At 32.0% G+C, this 21,643-nt stretch overlaps 1 protein-coding gene across 1 annotated transcript in view; it reads right to left on the bottom strand.

Annotated features, from left to right (window-relative positions):
• Positions 1–1,453: 1,453 nt before the first annotated feature.
• The window catches only part of LOC147645024 (cell adhesion molecule 4-like), a gene marked incomplete at its 3' end in the record, with an annotated part of 61,315 nt that continues 41,125 nt past the window's right edge, over positions 1,454–21,643 (bottom strand). Inside the window, exons 3-9 of the mRNA XM_086833568.1 lie at positions 7,637–7,808; positions 7,433–7,581; positions 5,698–5,868; positions 4,635–4,793; positions 2,509–2,585; positions 1,676–1,774; positions 1,454–1,613 (exon numbers count right to left, since the gene is read on the bottom strand). Of these exons, the coding sequence (XP_086689694.1) occupies positions 1,454–1,613; positions 1,676–1,774; positions 2,509–2,585; positions 4,635–4,793; positions 5,698–5,868; positions 7,433–7,581; positions 7,637–7,808 (987 nt within the window). The remainder of the gene's footprint in view (positions 1,614–1,675; positions 1,775–2,508; positions 2,586–4,634; positions 4,794–5,697; positions 5,869–7,432; positions 7,582–7,636; positions 7,809–21,643) is intronic.

The raw sequence follows: 21,643 nt of genomic DNA, 5'->3' as shown, positions 1-21,643 counted from the left end.
GCTATATGATATAGTGTCCGATTTTCATAAAATTGTACACAAAATTGTAGAATAATATAAAATGGCTATATCTCAAATTTGATCAAATTCTGTTGAAAACTAAAAATGTTATAATTTTTATTGTAAAAATTTTCCGATCATTCCTATGGCAGCTATATGATATAGTCGTCCGATTCGGCCCGTTCCGACATATATACGTGTGAGAGTATATAGAAGACTAACTGCAAAGTTTCATTCGTCAAAACTGAGAGACTAGTTTGCGTAGAAACGGACAGACGGACAGACGGATACGGAGACGGACATGGCTAGATCGACTCGGCTGTTGGTCCTGATCAAGAATATATATACTTTATATAGTCGGAGGTGCCTCCTTCACTGCGTTGCAAACTTCTGACTGAAATTATAATACCCTGCAAGGGTATAAAAAGGAAAACCTAAACTAAAACCTAACGTTTTATTCGTCGTCTAGGTATTGTTAGATGTTTATTGTAATATTTTCTACAAATGGTATGGACCATATGACAGTTTGTATACCCTTGCAGGGTATTATAATTTCAGTCAGAAGTTTGCAACGCAGTGAAGGAGGCACCTCCGACTATATAAAGTATATATATTCTTGATCAGGACCAACAGCCGAGTCGATCTAGCCATGTCCGTCTGTCCGTCTTTCCGTCTGTCCGTTTCTACGCAAACTAGTCTCTCAGTTTTAAAGCGAATGGAATGAAACTTTGTAGTTTGTCTTCTATATACTCTCACTCGTATATATTTCGGAACGTGCCGGATCGGACTACTATATCATATAGCTGCCATAGGAATTATCGGAAAATTTTTACAAAAAATATTATAAAATTTTCAGTTTTCAACAGAATTTAATCAAATTTCATATTATTCTACAATTTTGTGTAAAATTTTATGAAAATCGGACAACTATATCATATAGCTCCCATAGGAACGATCGTGAAATTAATACAATTAAAAATTATAACGTTTTCAGTTTTAAACAGATTTTCATCAAATTTGAGATATAGCCATTTTTTATCAGTCTTAAATGTTGTGTCAAATTTGTGTCAAAATTTAGGTGCTATAAAAACGATCGTTTGATGTGGAGCAAAATGCAAATCTGTGAATATAAAACTGCAAATATAATATATAATATATATTACTTCAGTGTTTTTTTAACATAAATATTTATAATTTATATTGTAGAGAGTCATCGAAATTCTATCTGCAAGGGTATACAAGCTTCGGCGTGCCGAATTTAGCTTCCTGTCTTGTTTTTCAAATAATTTAGAAAATATTAGTTGACAAATATGTACATAAGTGTTTTCTTGATAAGATGTAAGCATTTAAAAAGATTTAAAATATACGTACATATATGTCAATATACTTATGTTAAACATATAAATTTTAACATTTCCGGATTTAATTCATTCTAAAATATGTATTTACTTACATAAGACTTCTAAAGTAAGGGCGGATGAGACTGGTTTCTCTCGATTGATTTGCAAAACAATATTTTCCGCCTCGCACCGAAAAACGCGGTCATTTTCGAAGCGCGTAGCATTAAAGATTAATTCGGATTGGGTGTGATAGGTTCCATCATTCTTTTCAAACTAATGAAAAATAATTTAAATATCGTATAAGTTTGATAAGATGCCGTTTTTAATGTACTTACCGCTTTAATTCTAATCTCTGTTAGTTCGTTTTCATCAGTACTTATTATTGATGTTGAATTATACCAAGTGAGATTAACAGCTGGGCGAGCTCCGTGAATCTTTAAAAGATAATATATAATTAAAAATGTTTAGCTTTAAATCATATCACTTATGTAAAACCAAAAACAATTAAATTATGAAGATGAATAAAGCTCCAGTCGGGTGTTCTCGATTGTAAGATACTCATTTCAACCTAAAAAATTTTCTTAGGATTCTTGTCTTATTCATCTATTTTACATCTATTTTAAATAAATATCAGTCCGTCTTGTTTAATTTGAAAACATTATCCGATTTTCCTTTGATACTCTCGAAATCTTCTTATTAATTTGAGGACTTGCCATTTACTTTGCTCTTGGTGATTCTTGAAAATGCAATTGCGGCCTAAAGGCTAATCGAGCTTTGTTCCGATGTAAATTCCTACTTATAAAAATTAATTGAATACTCATTTTTTATATATTTTTTTATATTCAGGGTTACAAATAAACGCTTTAAATTATTTTGTTGTTCTTTTGTTGTTATTCAGTTGTTCTAGTGACAGGTTTGTAAAATCGTCACAAATAGTGTAGTTTTTTAAGGTACTAACATGGTTTATAACAAACAGGAAAATATTGCCCAGCTGCTCAAACACTGAATAGTGATACGCACCTCTTATAAAAATAAAAAGATCAAATTTGGATCCCGAAATGCAGATGAATTACTGTATGAAGTGGTGAGGCCCTATCCTAGAGCCTCCAATAGAAGCTGAGTTCATTTTTGGTTAGTTATACTTAATTATATGTATACTAATACTTACATCACATGTCAAAACAACTTTACTGCCCTGAACGGTATGATGTTTCACTCCATTAATCTCAATACCGGTTGGACGCACTGTTGATTAATAAAAAAAAGTGATGTAATAATTGATAATATTTTATTATTAAATTTAATGTAAGACTTTGTAACTAGCATTAGTTAGTGTTATAGAAGACTTGTATACTTTTTTCTAGTCATATCCCAAAAAAATTGTTTTAACCTCACATTAGGCTATGTGAAGTTTTCAATGCCTATAACTAGAGATTAGAAAAATGTACACCTACTAGAACAAAATGGACACCGGATTCGTGTGTTATCTTGAATACATTTATTTTCTAGTATATCCTTTTTATACTCTTGCAGGGTATTCCAATTTAATTCAAAAGTTTGGAACGCAGTTAAGTAATGTCATTTCCGACCTTATAAAATACATATGTATATACATAAATATTGTATATTCAATCCGTATTAACAGCTACATATGTATGTCCGTTTGTCCGTTTCTAACCACAAACTAGTCTCTCAGTTTTTAAAGTATTTGAATGTAACTTTCCAGTTAGTATAATATACTTGCAATAGTATATAAATCGGAAATCGGCCGGATCGGACAACTATGGAAAATTTGTAGAAAAAGCTTTCAACATATCTATTTTTACATTTTTCATATCTACATTTTTACATATCTAGTTTTAGACTCCTATAGCCATTTTGTCTTATTTTAAACTATCGGCTTTATTTTATGAAAATTAATAATAATAGTAAATACATATGTATGAATATGAATGTAACTGTAAATATGGTATGTATAGGTAGTTTCGGAATGTTAAGAAAATATTAATTATTTCAGTATTTTTAACTTAAATATATAAAATTGAAATCTGCAAGGGTGAACAAACTTCGGAGTGCCAAATCTAGCTACTTTCTTTCTTGTTTTGAATTGAAATCAAAAGTGAAAAGTTTTGTAATTTAAATAAATTTTCTGATGGCTTTTCTTTTCTTTTAATTTCACCAACATGGATCGATTGTTAATAATTCAATTGCGAACGTCTGTGTACCAATGTTAGCTTCCTATCCAATTTTTAAAAATAAAAAAACAAACAAATTATTAGAATTTTGATTATTTATTTTGATTTTTCTTATACCCTTGCAGGGTATTATAATTTCAGTCAGAAGTTTGCAACGCAGAGAAGGAGTCATCTCCGTTCAGATAAAATATATATAGCTAGTAGTCTCTAAGTTTTGAAGCTATCTGAATGAAAGTTTTATATATTTATATATAATTGCAGATAAAGCCATTTTATATTATTCTAGAATTCCGGTGTTGATTTTATGAAACCGGACGACTATATCATATATACAAACGATCGTAAGATATAGAGAAAAAGCAAAACTCTGAATGTAAAACTGTGAATTAAATAAAGGTGAGACACTAATAAACGGTGGAATTATTAAGTTTTTTCTAAACTGAAGTATGTGTACAGGGGTGGTCAAAAGTATTTACGCAAATTCACAATTATTTTTACCTCCAAATTTCTTTTAGTTATTTGTCTTGTAGTTTTTGACCGATTTTACTGTTATTTTTGTTGTTGTTGACCGATTTCCCTGAAATTTTCTTTATCGCATAGACTGGTCCATGCAGAAACAAGCAGAAAACGAAAACAAAAGATAACTGTTCATAGGACAATGCTAAAAGCAAAAGTAAATATGTCTTTTTATTTTGGATATAGTTTGTATAGGTTGTAGTTTAATAAACTCAATAAATTCAACTCCAGGAGAAAGCCTTCTTCGATACCAAAGCGAATTGTTTTTAACTATTAATAAAGTAACATGAAATTTTCGCTTAAAACAATATTTATTTTTAAAGATTAAACTTAAGTCGAAACCGATGATGTTTAAATATTACACTGTAGATGCATTTATTTTTTTATTTATAGCATATTTCTACAAATGAACCGTTAACTTTCGAATTCCTATTTGGCTTGCTTCTAATTTTAATTAATTAATTTCAGAAATTCGAAAATGAAAATGGTCGTTGAGTAAATACTTACTGACCACCTATGTATAATTTTAATTATCTTAATTTCTGGTTTTATATTTATATTGATGTATTTATTATTCTGATACCTTGCAAGTCCACGTCAAAAGTTGTAACAATCGTATTTGATATGGCTGCAGATTTTACACGGCACTCAATATCTTGAGCAAGATCTTCTCGCGATAATGTCCAATCCAACTCGAGAGTTGAAGTATAAAGTCCATCATTTAAATCATGAGTTGGAGAATCTGTTAGAGTTGTAAATAATAATAATATTATATTATTTATAATAACGTAATGGTATTCAGAGATTTTAGCAATAGTTGGTTTGATTCCCTATGGCTTGTCATGCAAGAGATTGGGTAACGATTTTTATGAATTCTTCAACTTTAAAATATAAAGTCTATGAAGTTTTTTAATGAGGATATAGATAATTTTTCAAAATAGAATAACAGTTTATTATAATTAAAGAAATTATAAATTAAAAAAAAAATTTCTTAAACCTCGGGAATCTCGAGTCTCTTCTTTGCAAGATAAACATTGTGGAAGGTTGAACCGAGTGTTTTAATTCGCACTTCTTTATTTCACTCGAACCGAATACCACTTCTCCCGTTTCACATGATCTTTACATCTCTTAACATAGTCTTAACATACATAGGCTTAACATACATAGCTCTCTGCTAGCCTACTACAATATGTGTGTATAGGGCTTTCTATCGAAAAGAATGAACTTGACATGACTGGGGGCATATGTTAATTCATCCCTGTTAATTTGCTGTTAAGAAATTGTTGTTAACATTAAAATTGGCCAGCACAGTTTAAGTAAAAATCAATGCCCATGGTTTCTAATCTGTTGATTGATTAATAAAGAAAAATAATATAATATAATAAGACCTTATTTTAAAGAGCCAACCATACACTAACATCGCTAAGATGTCTGTAAAATAATTATACTCATGATAACCAGAAGTACCCTGAGTAGCTAACAAAGGAATGGGTATCGATGTTGGTATATAAAAAGTTTTTATCAAAAAAATTGACAATTGCGAAGTTATTTTACCTCCTAATAGAGAACATACAAGTGCTAAATTATGTATTATTATTATTATGTTATCAAATTGGTACTCAAGAAGACGCTATTGTTATACTCACACGTTGTCAGTCGCTTGTTTCCACGGAACCATCCTACTTCCGGCTGAGGCCGTGTATTTCTCACAGTGCATGTTGCTTTCAGTGACTGCCGTTCCTGCATTGGTCCCACTGTGCTGCCGTTCTCAATGCGATCGCCCTTTGCATCCAAAATAACAACCTCAGTGGGTGGCACTGTTACGCATGTGTATTGAATTCCGATATACAAGAAAACGTATTTGTCGTTTTATGTGTTTTGTGAATGTGTTGTGTCCGGTAAATTTTATTAGAAAAGAAAAATGTTGTAGTTTACATTTTTAATAAATTAACTTAACCATATTTCCAAAAATATAAATACTTAGGTTACAAAAATGAAGCTATTAATGTAAAAGTGTAATTTGTTAAATAATTTTGAAATTTTAAAATGTTTAATTGGTTAAATCATTAAATCATCATTAAATTAACATAAATACAACTATAAATTAATTTTGTCAAGGTAATATTACTCAGAAAGTTTTTAGCTTTATAAACCCCTATAAATAGTTAAATTAGATTGTAATAAATTTACCAATGTTTTCTAAGTTATTAAATATATCATAAAAATACAGGTATTAACAAAGTCCATAATTAAATTAAAAAATATAAAATGTTTTATATTAATAGTGTTTAAAATTGCATATAGGAAAACGTGTTGTAGAGTTATGTGGAATATAATTGTAGAGGTTGAATTTAAGCGGTATTTTAGGTAACAATCGTAGTAACAAGTACGTCGACGTCGGTGTTTACGATGGATTTTATAGTAGTTGTAGAATATGTGTTTAAAAATCAGTTAAGCAAGAAAATGTATTTTTATGAGTTTTGAGGCATGTTTATGGTAAAAGGAAGATAAAGAAAACATATGGTTAAAGTGAAAGATGTCAACAGCTCAATGGGGAAAAACACTTATTTTTTATAAAATCTACCTTATGAAATTAATACAGAAACCAATTTGGAGCTTAATACAACTCTGGTCCTGCTTTGGTTTATTTAAAACAAATGTAAGTTCTCTTATATTGGCAGGTGTATTTATGTTACCAAAGATTGTTTAATAACAAGATGCATAACGATCATACATTTTAATTTAAAACGAACACTTAAGGCTACTTTTGTTTTCATTGCTTTGAGCTTATTTTTTGTGAAAAAAAAAATTAAAAGAACCAGAACACAAAATATGTATGTAAGACTGCTAACAATCGTATCCTTACTCATCTTGTTGTTACACTTCTCTTTGATTTTTGGAATCAAGATTGCGTAATTGTAATTATATATTTAGTTGTCACTTTCCAAATTAGCATTTCATTTTATTTAAAAAAATATATAAAATATATAATATTAAATATTCAAAAAATTCAAACTTTACTTTGTGTATTGGAGTTGTTTTGGATGGCTTTGTTTGGCTCAAGTATTGAATAATTTTCCAATTATTTATGGGTTTTCAATATATAATGGTTTCTGTATACATGTATCTCAGATTTGATTGATGTTTGACTGGTTAAAATCTCAGAGGTTAGAACTCTTATTTTACAGTGCAATCTAGCTTATAATAATAATTAATATTTCAATTATTTTAATCATATTGGTGAAAATAGATTTATTTTATTTTATTGTGATTTATTGCAAGTGGCTGTGCCTTACGGGAAATTTCACATATAAATTTATAAATATACAAAAAAAATGAGCATGCAAGTTAGTTAGGCCCGCACTAATACGCCAAATTTACCTAAAACTCTTAATTCAATTCGATATCCATTGAAGTTATCACATGTTTCTTCTGGTATGAAGAATGTTGTATCACATAGATAAATATCTTCATCACTTATTTTTAAGTCCTTAATAACTAGTCGATATGGACTTTGCTCGACAGTCACCCTATAATAAAAGCAAGATGAATTCTAAAACATACAATAAACCTTTTTTTCCTTACCTTTCTTCAAAATCTTTGTTAACACTTGTAGCATTATTTTCACCCAGAAGCATTGCAGCAATGCGATCATCGCCCTTAAACCAATTAAGTGAATGTAGTTTTCCGCATTTGTCTTCATTAACAGGACATTGTAAGACAACGGGCTTGCTTTCCTGTTCACTAATAATTTGATCTGAAATTTAAATAAAATTCATAATCTATTAAAAATGTCTTTCATTAATATACCTAAAAATATGCAGCATTTTCCGGAGATATTCGTTGGAGTTACTGTTATAGTTTCCAAATTGGTTCACCTCTTAACAAGGCTAAACAAAAGTGACTACATAAAATACCTACCAAAAAATACATACCAAAAATAAATTCGGCATGCCGGTAGAAGGCTTAGTCGTCATTGTCACTTTTACCTTACCTCGTTAATGGAAGTTTTAGTCTGATATTAGAATTAGGAATTAATACAATATAAATTATATATATTTATGTTAAAAAACAATGAAGTAATGCATGCTTTCATATCATGCACATATACATATTACATTTACAGATTTTAATCTTTCCTCTATATCTAACGAACGTTCCTATGGGAGCTATATGATATAGTAGTGCGAATTTCAAAAAAAAATTAACAAAAACTTGTAGAATGATAAGATATGGTTATAACTTAAGGGGGTAGACCACCCTGAACGCATGAAAATTGGAGGGTTTTTCAAAAATTCATTTTGACTAAGTTATTAGGAATACAGCTTTTTATTTATTAGTACATCAAATTACATATGTTAAACTAAAAAATACTTATTTAAAGAAAAAAAATATTTACGAACGGGGGAGATATATTCAGTCAAAAAACTTATTTTTTTTAGGAAATGGTCGGATGGTGTACATGCTGCACACCACATTTGTTATCCGAAATTCAAAAACAAACATTTTTTATAAGCTATATAAGTATGGCTATTGCATGACGTAGCCGTTTTTTGAACAATTTTTTTTGAGAAAATGAGAGCACTTTGAAAAATTTTTTTTTTTTTTTACGAAATTTTTGTTTTAAAAATTTATAGCTTTAAAACATAAAAACATCGAAAAAATCCTACGTCATGCCATAGAGGGCATTATAGAGAAGCTGTGTACAAAAATTGAAGAGAATCGGTCTAGCGGTTTTTGAGAAATCATGTACACCGTTTTAAAAAACGTAGTTTAGAGAAAAACGCAAAAGAAGGTAAAGAAAGTACTCTACGGTATACCGGCAGCGCTCACTTCTAATGGCTGTACAATACACAAGTAATGAGATATTTTTAAGCCCGATGTCTTAAAATGACCGTAAGAATATCAAGCATCAAGATTGAGTAAAAAAAATTCAATTTTTAAAAAATGTCAGGGTGGTCTACCCCCTTAAATTTTATAAAAATCTGTTGAAAACTAAAAAGGTTATAATTTGTAATTGGATTAATTTCTCGATCGTTCCTATGGGAGCTATATGATATAGTAGTCCGATTTTTATTAAATTTTACACAAAATTGTAGAATAATATGAAATGGCTATATCTCAAATTTGATTACATTCTGTTGAAAACTGAAAATGTTATAATTTTTTTTGTAAAAATTTTGCGATCATTCCTATGTCAGCTATATGATATAATCGTCCGATCCGGCCCGTTCCGACATATATACGAGTGAGAGTATATATATATAGAGAGAGTATATAGCATTCAGACAGCTTCAAAACTGAAAGACAAGTTTGCGTAGAAACGGACAAACGGACAGACGGAAAGACGGACAGACGGAAAGAAGGACATGGGTGCATGGCTGCACCTGCTGCGCTCTTAGCTCTTCTCTTTGTTTATCTATTTCTCTCTCTCTTCTTCTGTCGCCTTATCTATGCTAAGCTACATTTTAAGATTATATATGTTGAATTCAATAAGTCGGTCGTTAGTTGCAGCTCCGACCAGAGAAGTGAAAACGAAAATATACACAGCATATAATAACCTATTCGTGCGTTATAATTATTGCTTAAGGGTGGCAAATTCGTTGTCTTCCCCATTAACACCATGCAAGGGTATAAAAACAAACAGTTGTAACAAGCCAACTAATATATGTAAGTAGACTATGGACACACTATTTGTTGAGATGCGCTCTCTCGAGAGAGGATGTTACTTTCTCGAGGAAGGACCTCTCTTTGAAAAGGGGGTTGAAGAGAAGCTGCCTGCGAGCGGCAGATCACTGTTTAAGAAGAGCCGAATAAGATAAGACGTGTAAAAGTAAAGAACACACAAGACAAAAAAAAGTATAAAACAGTATTTTGAACAACTACGATCAGAATAAAATAATTAATCAAGAAAGCTATTAACACTAACTTTCGGTCACAATCTCAGAAGTGGGATCGGGAAAAAATTGTTTGCTTTTGTGTATAAACGTTAAAAAAATGGATTTAGACATAAAAGAAGAGACTGTGGTTCTGCTCAAAACGTGGTTAGAGTGTCTGAACTTATCACTTCTATGAAGGGATCAAAAGCCGCTCTGTACTTCCGGCTATGTGCGGTTCCACCTGAAAGTCCCGGCAGTGCTCCAGTAATAAGCAAGGAGGAGCAGGAGGCATGGAAACTATGGACGAGCTACGACGTCTTGACAACGGAAAAAACGGCGGCAGCGGCACAAATGATGGAGATGATCTTTCATCAGCTGCGTTCGGTTTTGCATAGGAAATCCTAATGGATTTTTCGGAGAATATATCCGTTCGGGCCTGGGTCTCCCAATGGGAAAACATAACATTTCTAGTTTATAGTAGACCCAAGTGTGTAATATCAGATCCGGGGAGTTGTTTTACGTCTGGTGAGTTTGCAGAATTTATGGTAATCAGTAATGTTAAACACATAAAAATCAGGCGAATGGCCAGGTAGAGAGAATTAATAGAAGTTTAGGACCTATGATTGCAAAATTGACGGAGCCGGAAAGGGGAGTACATTGGGATAAGGTTATTGAAAAAGTAGAGTTTTCTATGAATAATTCAATTCATGCAGTATTAGGCATCGCCCTAGTTAAACATTATTTGGAATAACACAAAGAGGAAATATCTGTGATGAGTTAAAGGAGAGATTGGAAGACGAAGAAGTGGTAGAAATTGTTGATACAAATTAGAAGATCTTAGAAAAGATGCAAAAAAGGTACAACAAAAGGCTCAAATGAAGAATGAAAAATACTACACTGCTAAAAAGAACATTGCGTCGGATTATAAGGAAGTAGGTTATGTTATGGTGAAGAATTTTGATAGCACTGTGGAAGCATGGAGAAAACTTATTTCAAACAAGAAAGGAAGCTAACTTCGGCACGCCGAAGTTTATATACCCTTGCAGATAGAAATTCTATGACTAGGAATCCATACCATATAAATTATATATATTTGTGTTAAAAAACAATGAAGTAATACCTGCTTTCATTTCATTCACCTATACATATTATATTTGCAGCTTTTCATTCACAGATTTCCATTTTTCTTCTACATCAAACAATAGTTTGTATGGCACCTATATGATATAGTCGTCCAATTTTTATGAAATTTGCCACAAAATTTAAAACTTATATAAAATGGCTACACCTCAAATTTGATGAAATCTGTTGAAAACTGAAAAAGTTATAATTTTTAATTTTATTAATTTCTCGATCGTTCCTATGGGAGCTATATGATATAGTAGTCAGAATTGGATCAAATTTAAGATATAGTCATTTTACTATACTCTACAATTTTGTGTAAAATTTTATGAAAATCGGACTAATATATCATATAGCTCCCATAGGAACGATCGAGAAATTAATACAATTAAATTTATAACTTTTTCAGTTTTCAACTGATTTTCAAATTTAAGGTATAGCTATTTTATATTAGTCTTAAATTTTGTGTCAAATTTTATGAAAATCGGACGACTATATATATTATAGGTGCCATACAAACGATCGTTTGATGTAGAGGAAAAATGCAAATCTGTGTATGTAAAACTGCAAATATAATATGTATAGGTGAATGAAATGAAAGCAGCTATTACTTCATTGTTTTTTAACACAAATATATATAATTTATATTGTATGGATTCCTATTCATAGAAGTTCTATCTGCAAGGGTATATAAACTTCGGCGTGCCGAAATTAGCTTTCTTTCTTGTTTTATTTTATTTTTTCTATTTTCATCCTTTTTCTTGTTTTTTAATGTCTATACAATTTACTATTAGTAATTATGTGGTATCGCTTACATATCGATATGATGTCTTCTTCTTTTTTGAAGCTGTGCAGCCCTGTTTTTTTTGTTTTTTTTTTTGTGTAAGCGACAAAACGTATTGGAATCGAGATATTGCGCTAAAAATTTAGGATGCCCAAGGAATATACAAGCAAAAATTTCGCGCTTCGTGGCTGCAGGAGCCTACACTTGCGAATTGGCTAAGTCGCGATGCAACGGATTCGAATAGGGGGTACTGCAAGTATTGAAAGTGCACTTTGAACCAAAAAATTGACATGATTCGCGCACATGCTAAAACAAAAAAAAAAAACACGCAAAGTGCAATTCCATTTGCTTAAGAGAACAAAATTCCGTTCAAGCCAATCGCGACATCAGAGTCTCGCAGACAGGAGGCGGCACTTGCAATATTTTGCAATTTGCAATTTGCAATTTTGATCAGGTGTCGCAATAACCTATTTTAGCCATCAACGATTGGCTATTACATCAACTTTTTTGTCGTTGATTCCAATTGAAAGTGGGGACGCAATCACCATTGCTAATTCCGTACTAGAAGAACTTAACTAGCGCAAGATTCCCATCAAAAATTTGATTGGAATTGGGACGGACAACGCAAATATTATGGTGGGTAAAAAAAAGTGTATCGTTGAGCATAAAAAGTCAGCGCCGTCCTTAATTTTAATTAAGCGCGACTGCCATTCGGTGCAACTGGCAGTAAACGCATATTGTAGGGACACAATGCCACAACCGCTAGAGTTTATTGTAAGCGAAACGTACTCATAGTTCTCAAAAAGCGCATCCAGGCAGATCGCCTATAAGCCATTATATCAAGCCATCAATAATGATGAGGCAGATTGTTTTATTCTCCATTGTTTGTGTTTGCAAAAATATATCTTATATGTTCTAACATATTTGATTTTTTACAGACTATTAATTTGTGTGTTCGTCTTAAACTATAATTATTTACTAATAATTCATTTTGTCCGTATGCTTGTCCCAACATTTTCTTAATTACCTATTTTAAATGATTTTAAGCTAAGTTTGATTTTTGAATAAATTTATTATTAAGAACCTCTAAAGATAACTAGAGTGTGCGACACTAGGTGGCTGTCTATTGAGCATGCAGTGAAACGCATTTTAGATCAGTGGATCGAAATAAAGTTGCATTTTAATACGACAGCTTTAGCTGAAAAATGTCACAAAGCTGCAGTTTTAGCTGATCTGTACACCGACGTCAATTATCTATACTTAATTTTATTTTAAAACCTATTTTCGAGGTTATGCAACGAATAAACAAAAACTTCCTATCAAATACCTCGAACCCGACAAAACTTTTGGGAAACCTGAAGTACGGCATAAGTTATTTAAGCACAAAAATAATTCCACCCAACATCGAAATAAATATTATTGAAGATGACTTCAAAATTCATATAAAAAGGGATCTATATTTGGGTTATGAATTTGAGTCAAAATTAAAAGACCTCAAAGCCCAAATAGATGACCATACTGAGCAATCGGTCAGCATTGCACGGATTTTGTAATTGAGCTCATAAATCAATTAAAACAGAGGTATAAAACAATTAAGTATTCAGAAAGAAAATTTATGAATTTTAAATATAGATTGCCGGATAACTATGATATTTACAAAAAAAAAATGAAATTGTTCTCCGTAGAAAATATTCTACGTGCCATCAAGAACCCGATTGATGAGCTGTTGAAAATGTTCCACAAAGATTCAAATTATATTGAGAAAACTTTATCTCAATATAATACAATTCATCTTGTTCAATGGCAAAACAAGGACGATACAATTTTATTTTTGGCTGAGATCAAATCATTTATTGACTCGGCAGGACACACGCCGTTTGACGAATTGGCTAGTTTTGCTGTCCTTGCCATGGTCCAACGCTGAGGTTGAGCGCGTGTTTAGCCAAGTTAATTTGTTAAAAACCAAACTAAGAAATAGGCTAAACATTGACACGCTAAACTCGATTTTGGCCATAAGGTAGGTCTTATTTACTCAACAATAACATATTTTAAACACATTAATTAATTTCTTTCATTTAGATTTGGGTTACGTCGAAACAACGGATGTTGCCACAATTATACAGTGCCTGAAAAGTATCTTCAAATGATAGGGTCAAGAGCAGCATACGAAACACGAGAAGAAGATAACAAAAACATTGACGAGTTGCTCTTCGAAATAAATTGAAATTCAAAAAACTATGTTTGTCATTTCGTTTGTCTTTTTATAAAAAATCTATCCGTTTTTTGTTCTATTTTTTAGGGATCTGTAATTTTTTTGTGTTGAAGAGCTGGCAACCCTGAGCGGCAGATCACTGACGTGAAAAAGTAAAGAACAGACAAGACAAGCAAAAAGTATAAAACTGTATTTTGAACAATTAAGAAAAGAATAAAATAATTAATAAAGAAAGTTATTAAAACTAACATTCGGTCACACAGTTTTGCTAATTTTTCCCAAATATCAAAGAGTTGAATTGTGAATAGCGATTTTAAAGTTTATTGCATTCGTGCATATGCGTCTTCATGATTCTACAAGTATTTTTACAATCCTTTTAATAGGAGATCGAGAAATTGAATTTTTGGAGATATGTATGTGTTTTATAACAAAAGTTGGCAACCTGAAGAGGTATATTGTATGATGTGACTACTGAAATGTTAAAAGGTTTGGGAAAGATAAATTTTGTACATATACACAATATATATACGGTTTTCCATTCACAATTTTGCATATTTCTCTATGCCTAACGATCGTTTTAATGGCAGCTTTATGATATGAAAGTCTGAAATCCGAAATTCTAAAATAATACAAAATGGATATATCTCAAATTTTATGCAAATCTGTTGAAAACTGGAAAAGTTCAATTTTTTTTAACTTTTCCGATGGCAGCTATATAATCCGGACCGTTCTAACTTATATACGAATTTTATTCAAATAACTTCAAAACTAAGAGACTAGTTTGTGTAGAAACGGACAGACGGACATGGCTAGATCGACTCGCCTGTTGATGCTGATCAAGAATATATATACTTTATATAATCGGAGATGACCTCATTCACTGCGTTGAAAACTTCTGACTGAAATTATGATACCTCAAGGAATTTCATTTGATATAACAGGAGGAAAGTGTCATGAGATAGTTCCTTTCGGAGCTCAGAAAAGGAGTTCACCCGTAAATAGTTCGAAATGTGCTATGATTTCTATTGTAAATAAAAACATCATCTGGAGTGATGATGATTATAGTTCGGATGGCTTTTAAAAGGTATGGGAAAAAATCCAATAATCCATTTGATTACAAAAATTTAAACCCAACTGTTAAGCGTGGCGACGCTAACATGATGGTCTGGGAGTGTATGGGGATATCTGGAGTTGGAAAACTTGTCTTTATAAACACTATCATGGGTCATGCTTTGATACATAAAAATTCTGATGGACAGTAATGTTTTGATAATACAACGAACCCAAACAGAGCTCAAATTTGATTAAGGAGTGGCTTGTTTACAACTATAAGCAATTGCATACACCTCTACAGTCTCCAGACCTCAATCCTATTTAGAAATGTGAAATTTATTAGATAAAGAATCAGGAAGCGTCTAATATCTTTACAAGACTCCTGTAAGGATGTTTTAGGATCGGGAGGAGATAAAATTACTCAGAAAGATACCAAAGTGTTGTTACATAGTGTGCAACGACATCTCCAAGCAGTTATTGCAGGAAATGGAGGTTCAACAAGTAATTAAAGAGGCAGGAGTTCATCTTTACCTAAGCGTACTTAAACTTTTTGACGTTAAACCTGGAGTATTTTTAAATTTTAATTGTTATTGTTTTGTTTTGTATAAAGTAAACCACAATCTTTTTACAGGCAAAAAATTGCAGAATTAAAACTTACTTAACCTTTTTTTGTCCACTGTGTGTGAATACATAAGTTTGTGCTCAATTGTCAATCAGCGCGGTCCTATGAGTAATATAAAATGGCTATATCTCAAATTTAATCAAATTCTGTTTAAAACTGAAAATGTTATAATTTTTTTTTTAATTCTCCGATCATTTCTATGACAGCTATGAGATATAGTCGTCCGATCCGGCCCGTTCTGACTTATAAACGAGTGAGAGTATATAGAAGACAAACTACAAAGTTTCATTCAGATAGTTTCATAACTGAGAGATTAGTTTTCGTAGAAACGGACAGACGGACACGCGGACATGGCTAGATCGACTGATCAAGAATATATGTACATATATACACTGCGTTTCACTTGAATAGCACACTTTACATACTGAATTTCAAATCTCGAAATCTTTTAAACAAAAAGAAAACTCGTTGATGTTTTTGTTTCTATTTATAGAGTAATCAATTTTAATTATTAGAAAAGTAACAAAACTTAAATTAAATTAACAATTAATAAAGGTTAACAAAAAAACTGAAAAACTTCAAAAATACCACAAAAATTTTGTTTCACATGAATTGCACATTTTAGATTTAGTGTCATTTCAGCAGCCAAGAAGATTGATTCATGAAAGTTTTTTGATTAATTTGTGAATTTCAAACATAGTTTAATCATTTTGTGCAATTATGGGTCGTGGAACGTCACTAAGTCACAAGGAACAGATCCAAATACAAAGCTATATTGATTGTGACCTTTCTGTGGCTAATATAGCAAAAAAAATTGGAAGAAGCAGAAAAGTCGTACACAATTTTATAAAGAACAAGCAAAACTATAGAAAAAATATGAAAGGTCGCCAAAATAGTCTCCTTAGCGACACAGATAAGCTTGCAATTCTGCGGGAAGCCTCACATTCTCATGACTCTGTGAGCAAAATAAGGGCAAAAGCAGGTGTTGACGCGAGCAAAACTACTGTTTGGCGAGTTATTTCCAAAGCTAAACATCTTAAACGCTTGAAACTTAAAAAAAAACACCGATTAACCCCAAACGAAAGGAAGCACAGTTGACCTTTTGCCGGGTCAATATGTCATGGTGTAACGAGTGGAGGCGCGTAGTTTTTTCTGATGAAAAAAAGTTCAATTTGGAGGGGCCAGATGGCTATAATTATTATTTTCATGATCTGAGGAAAGAGACGCATCAATTGGAGCGTTTACACAGTCGAGTAGGCGGAGTTATGGTTTGGGGAGCCATATCTTACTATGGGACTTGTGAACTCTAATTCTTATCCTCAAACATGAACGCAAAAGCGTATCTAAACGTCCTCGAAAAAGGTTTTCCACCATTGGAAAATTTTTTCAATCATTTGCCGTGGACATTCCAGCACGACAATGCCCCAATACATACTGCACGTGTTGTAAAATCTTTTTTAAAAGATAAAAATGTTGAAACTCTGAACTGGCCACCATACTCGCCGGATATGAATATAATTGAAAATGTTTGGGGATGGCTGGTCAGAAAGGTTTATGAGTCTGGTAAACAATTTTCAACAAAAGACGAACTAATTGACGCCATTCAGAGGGCCTGGGCTACAATATCCCTAGACTACATTAAAAGTCTATATGATTCGCTGCCCAACAGGATCTACGAGGTTATATTGAATAAGGGGGGCTCGACCCATTATTAAATTAACATATATATTTACATTAATACTTACTATTGAATAAAAACACATTTCCTAATACTTAAGTTCATTAAATATACTTTAAAAAAAAAATGTGCTATTCATGTGAAACAAAATTTTTGTGGTATTTTTGAAGTTTTTCAGTTTTTTTGTTAACCTTTATTAATTGTTAATTTAATTTAAGTTTTGTTACTTTTCTAATAATTAAAATAAATTACTCTATAAATAGAAACAAAAACATCAACGAGTTTTCTTTTTGTTTAAAAGATTTCGAGATTTGAAATTCAGTATGTAAAGTGTGCTATTCAAGTGAAACGCAGTGTACTTAATATGGTCGGAGATGCCTCCTGCACTGCACTGCAGCGTGACCGCGCCGAACTAAACGAGAAATACTAATTTTGTCTCAAAAATATACTACAAAATACTATTTCATATTTTATAAAATACCACTATAAATACCATAACAAATAAATCGCCTAGAAATTCAAATTATAATTTGTAATATGTAAATAAGGTTTTTCCCATTGCAAAAAATGTTTGTTTTTTATTTCATTTTACAAGATTAATAATATTTCAGTCCAGCATTAAACTAAAACAATATGCATTCGTATTCAATTCCATATTCCAATATATATTTAAGTCTTAAAATTAATTAAATACTTTAAATTCATTTTGTAACACTTTCTTAAAATAAAATAATAGAGGAACTTTTTTGTCCAGTCATCGAGTAACATGTTCTTAAAATAAAATAATAAAGGAACTTTGTCGAGTCTTGTACGTTTCTTTTAAGATCAGAATATTACATTTCATTAAATTGACCAGTCTTCTTCGTCAGAACTGCTTAAATTTAATTTGTTGAGATCTTTGCACAACATTTGTTGTTCATCAATGATTATAGAGAACACAGGCCTTCCCGCTGCAGAAACGCACCGTTTCATGCTAGAGATCAGTTGCTCCTTCATCACAGGTGCCAGTACATTGTACCTTTGATTTTCAACAGAAGTAGTTCATGTTGTCTTTATGTTTTTGGGTAGCCGCGTGCTGCGTAAGTGACGCCAGCCTACTTAACATGTCCGTCTGGCTTTGCACCGCGCATCCATCATATTTGCGCTCCATTGCCCAGCCATTTTTGGTTCTCCGGCATAGTCTCCCACTCAGCTCTATATTTTTGTTTATTACTCATGATTAATTAAGACTTGTTTGGATTCAAGAAAAAGAGAGGTGTTGACCAAACCGAAAATACCATGTAATACCATAAAATCTAAGAAAAATGCTACAAAATACCTATATACCATTAAAATACTTTTGGGCAAAATCCGAGCTGATAAAATACCAAAAAGTATTTAAAATACCATATTCGGTCACGCTGCTGCACTGCTGCAAACTTATGACTGAAATTATAATTCCCTGCAAGGCAGAGGTCGCAAATAACTGTCGACCGATTTTTTTCTTGCGATCTCGTTGCGAGCACAACCGAAAAAGTTCATACTCTCTCGCTCTCGCTCTGAGCAAGAGACTCTTGCTGTATTCTTTTATGTTTTCTGTTGAACGTTTTTCGTTGAGCTCTTTGTGTGTCGCTCTTTCAATGAGCATTGCCTAAAGAGCGAAACGAGAAACGCTCGCACAATGAGAGTCAGCAAAAGATCGATTGACCGAAAAACTCAACGCAAACGGTCTTTGCATTTACTCACACACACTCAATTCACGATCGCAATACAGACGCTTAACGACTTGCTTGCCTATGCGTGTGAGTGTATACCAATACATATGCAAAAGACTTTTTGCTTCACTGAACACGACAAAACGGTCTTGGAACAACCAGAACAAAACAGAATTAAAAAAAACGGTTTCGCTCTGAGCGCGAGCGAGCTCATTTAAGCACTCTTATTTCGGTTGCTCTCTGAGTTTTTTCGTAAAGTGTCAGGAAAAGACACTTATTTGCAGACAACGAGAAACGGTCGACAGTTATTTGCGAGCTCTGCTGCAAGGGTATCCCACATACAGTTTGTCAAGTAATTCTTTGCAAAACGAAAAATCCCTCACAATTTTGGGTTTAAACTGAAAATTTTTTGACAAATACAAGAATTTTTAAAAATTTTCTTTTATAATATTATTAGAATAACTTTAATCTATAGATATAAAAAAAAAAAACTTAAAAATTTTATCTTAAAACATAGTAAAAAATAACAAAAACAAAAACATTGCAATTCGTATGCTGTCAATTAATTCTTTGCAATTTGCAAAGACGTTATAGTTAACCAAGGATAACTTAAAAATTATAATAGCTGCGGCGTTAATATTTTATATGGAGTCCATTTGCATCAATTACAGCATGGAGGCGTCGCGACATTGGCATTATTAGCCCTTTCAAGTCGTAATATTCTGGAATTTTCTCCCATTTCTCCTCTATTACTTTAATTAAACCCTTTTTATTTGTTGGAGTCCGTTTAGTCACTTTCTTTTCCAAAAAATCCCAAAAATTTTCTATTTATATTTATATCTGGGCTTTCCGCAGGAGTGTCAATGACTTTTTTGCAATTAACAGGAGCCAGGTCCTGCACAGCTGCGATTTGAACTGGAGTTTGTTTTCCTGGTGCAGTTAATATTTATTTCTTTTTGGACAAGTTACGTCATGCAGACCAAATTTCTCCGTGCTTCTGGTCAATTCCTTTTTAAGGATGTCCAAATAAAACTCCTTCGTCATTATATCATTAAAAATCCGCAGCTCACCAACTCCTTTGGATGATATGCACCCCCTTATCATCACAGAAAACTTGCCAAGTTTGAATGTTGGTATGATATTCTTCGGCTGGACACCTGTGTTTGGTTTCCTCCAAACTTTATTGGGTCATCCCATGAGTGTATAGCATTATTTTAGTCTCGTCACAAAAAAAAACTTCATCCCCATACTCAGGAGGCTGGTTAACGTGGCCGATAGAGAAATTAAACCGCCATTCAATATTTATAGCTGAAAGCATTGGTTTCTTCCTGGCAATGTGCGAGGAGTATTTGTGTAGATTCAGGACTTTCCTCACAGTCTCATGGCAACCTGTTTTTCTGCAATCATTTTATAAGTCCAAAGCCAACTTTCTGAGGGTTGTTGGCGGGTTTTTATCAATTTGTTTCGAAATTTTATAATGGTCGCGTTTGGAGAGCTTTTGGTAATCTGCCTGTAGAATTGTACAGGTCAAGTCTATTTTTCTTTTTAGACCGTTTAATTATTTTATACATTGTTCCTAACTTAATATCAAAAATTTCTGAATGTTCCGACGCCGATTACCCTTTATAATGGTTAAAGTAAACCAATTCTATGTTATTATCGTCAATTCGTTTGCCGAGCATGATTAAAATTCTGGACTCGATCAAACACGAACTTTTTCCAACGAAATTTTTCAAGAATATAAAAGTAAAGACCACTAAGAAGTGGCAAGCGTTAATTTTCCTCAGAATTTGCTTTGCGTTGCTTAATTCTAGGAACCTCTTCAACTCCTGTTTGCATTTTGCAAAGAATTAATTGACAGCATACGAATTGCAATGTTTTTGTTATTGCTATTTTTACTATGTTTTAAGATAAAATATTTAAGTTTTGTTTTTTATATTTATAGATTAAAGTTATCCTAATAATATTATAAAAAAAATTTTTAAAAAATTCTTGTATTTGTCAATAAATTTTCAGTTTAAACCCAAAATTATGAGGGATTTTTCGTTTTGCAAAGAATTACTTGACAAACTGTACATATGTATACATACTTCTTTTTTTTCTTTTAAAAGGAACACAAATTTAAATTTTACTTGTTTTTTATTGAGGGCAGACTCGATTCATATTTGTTCTAACGTTTTACTGATTGCTCATCCTTATCTGTTATGAATGGTAGTAAGAGCACACCGGGCGACGGAGAGGATTGAGTGACTTGATTTTCATCCAACACTCATACTCGGTACATACTAACAAATTTATATGAGTGTAATTTATTTACTTTTATTAAGTATGAGGAATCGGCATTACAATTTTTATTAAGTTTGAGTTAAGCGTAAGAACGAAGAATTGAATAAGATTTCAGAATTGTGATGACAGTAGTTTTATACGGATGCAACCAATGATTGCAAAATGTGGCAGCTTTATCGTTTATAGTTTATATTAATAGGCTTGAATTTTCTTTTTACGCTTATGAATTTATTGGTCCGAGCTACCTAAGCTATTCTATTCG

Source organism: Drosophila serrata, unplaced genomic scaffold (genome assembly GCF_035046125.1).
Source record: "Drosophila serrata isolate PLE 108 unplaced genomic scaffold, ASM3504612v1 contig_31, whole genome shotgun sequence".
NCBI lineage: Eukaryota > Metazoa > Arthropoda > Insecta > Diptera > Drosophilidae > Drosophila > Drosophila serrata.
Note: the sequence above shows the minus strand (reverse complement) of the source record. Positions and strands in the feature narration are given on the sequence as shown.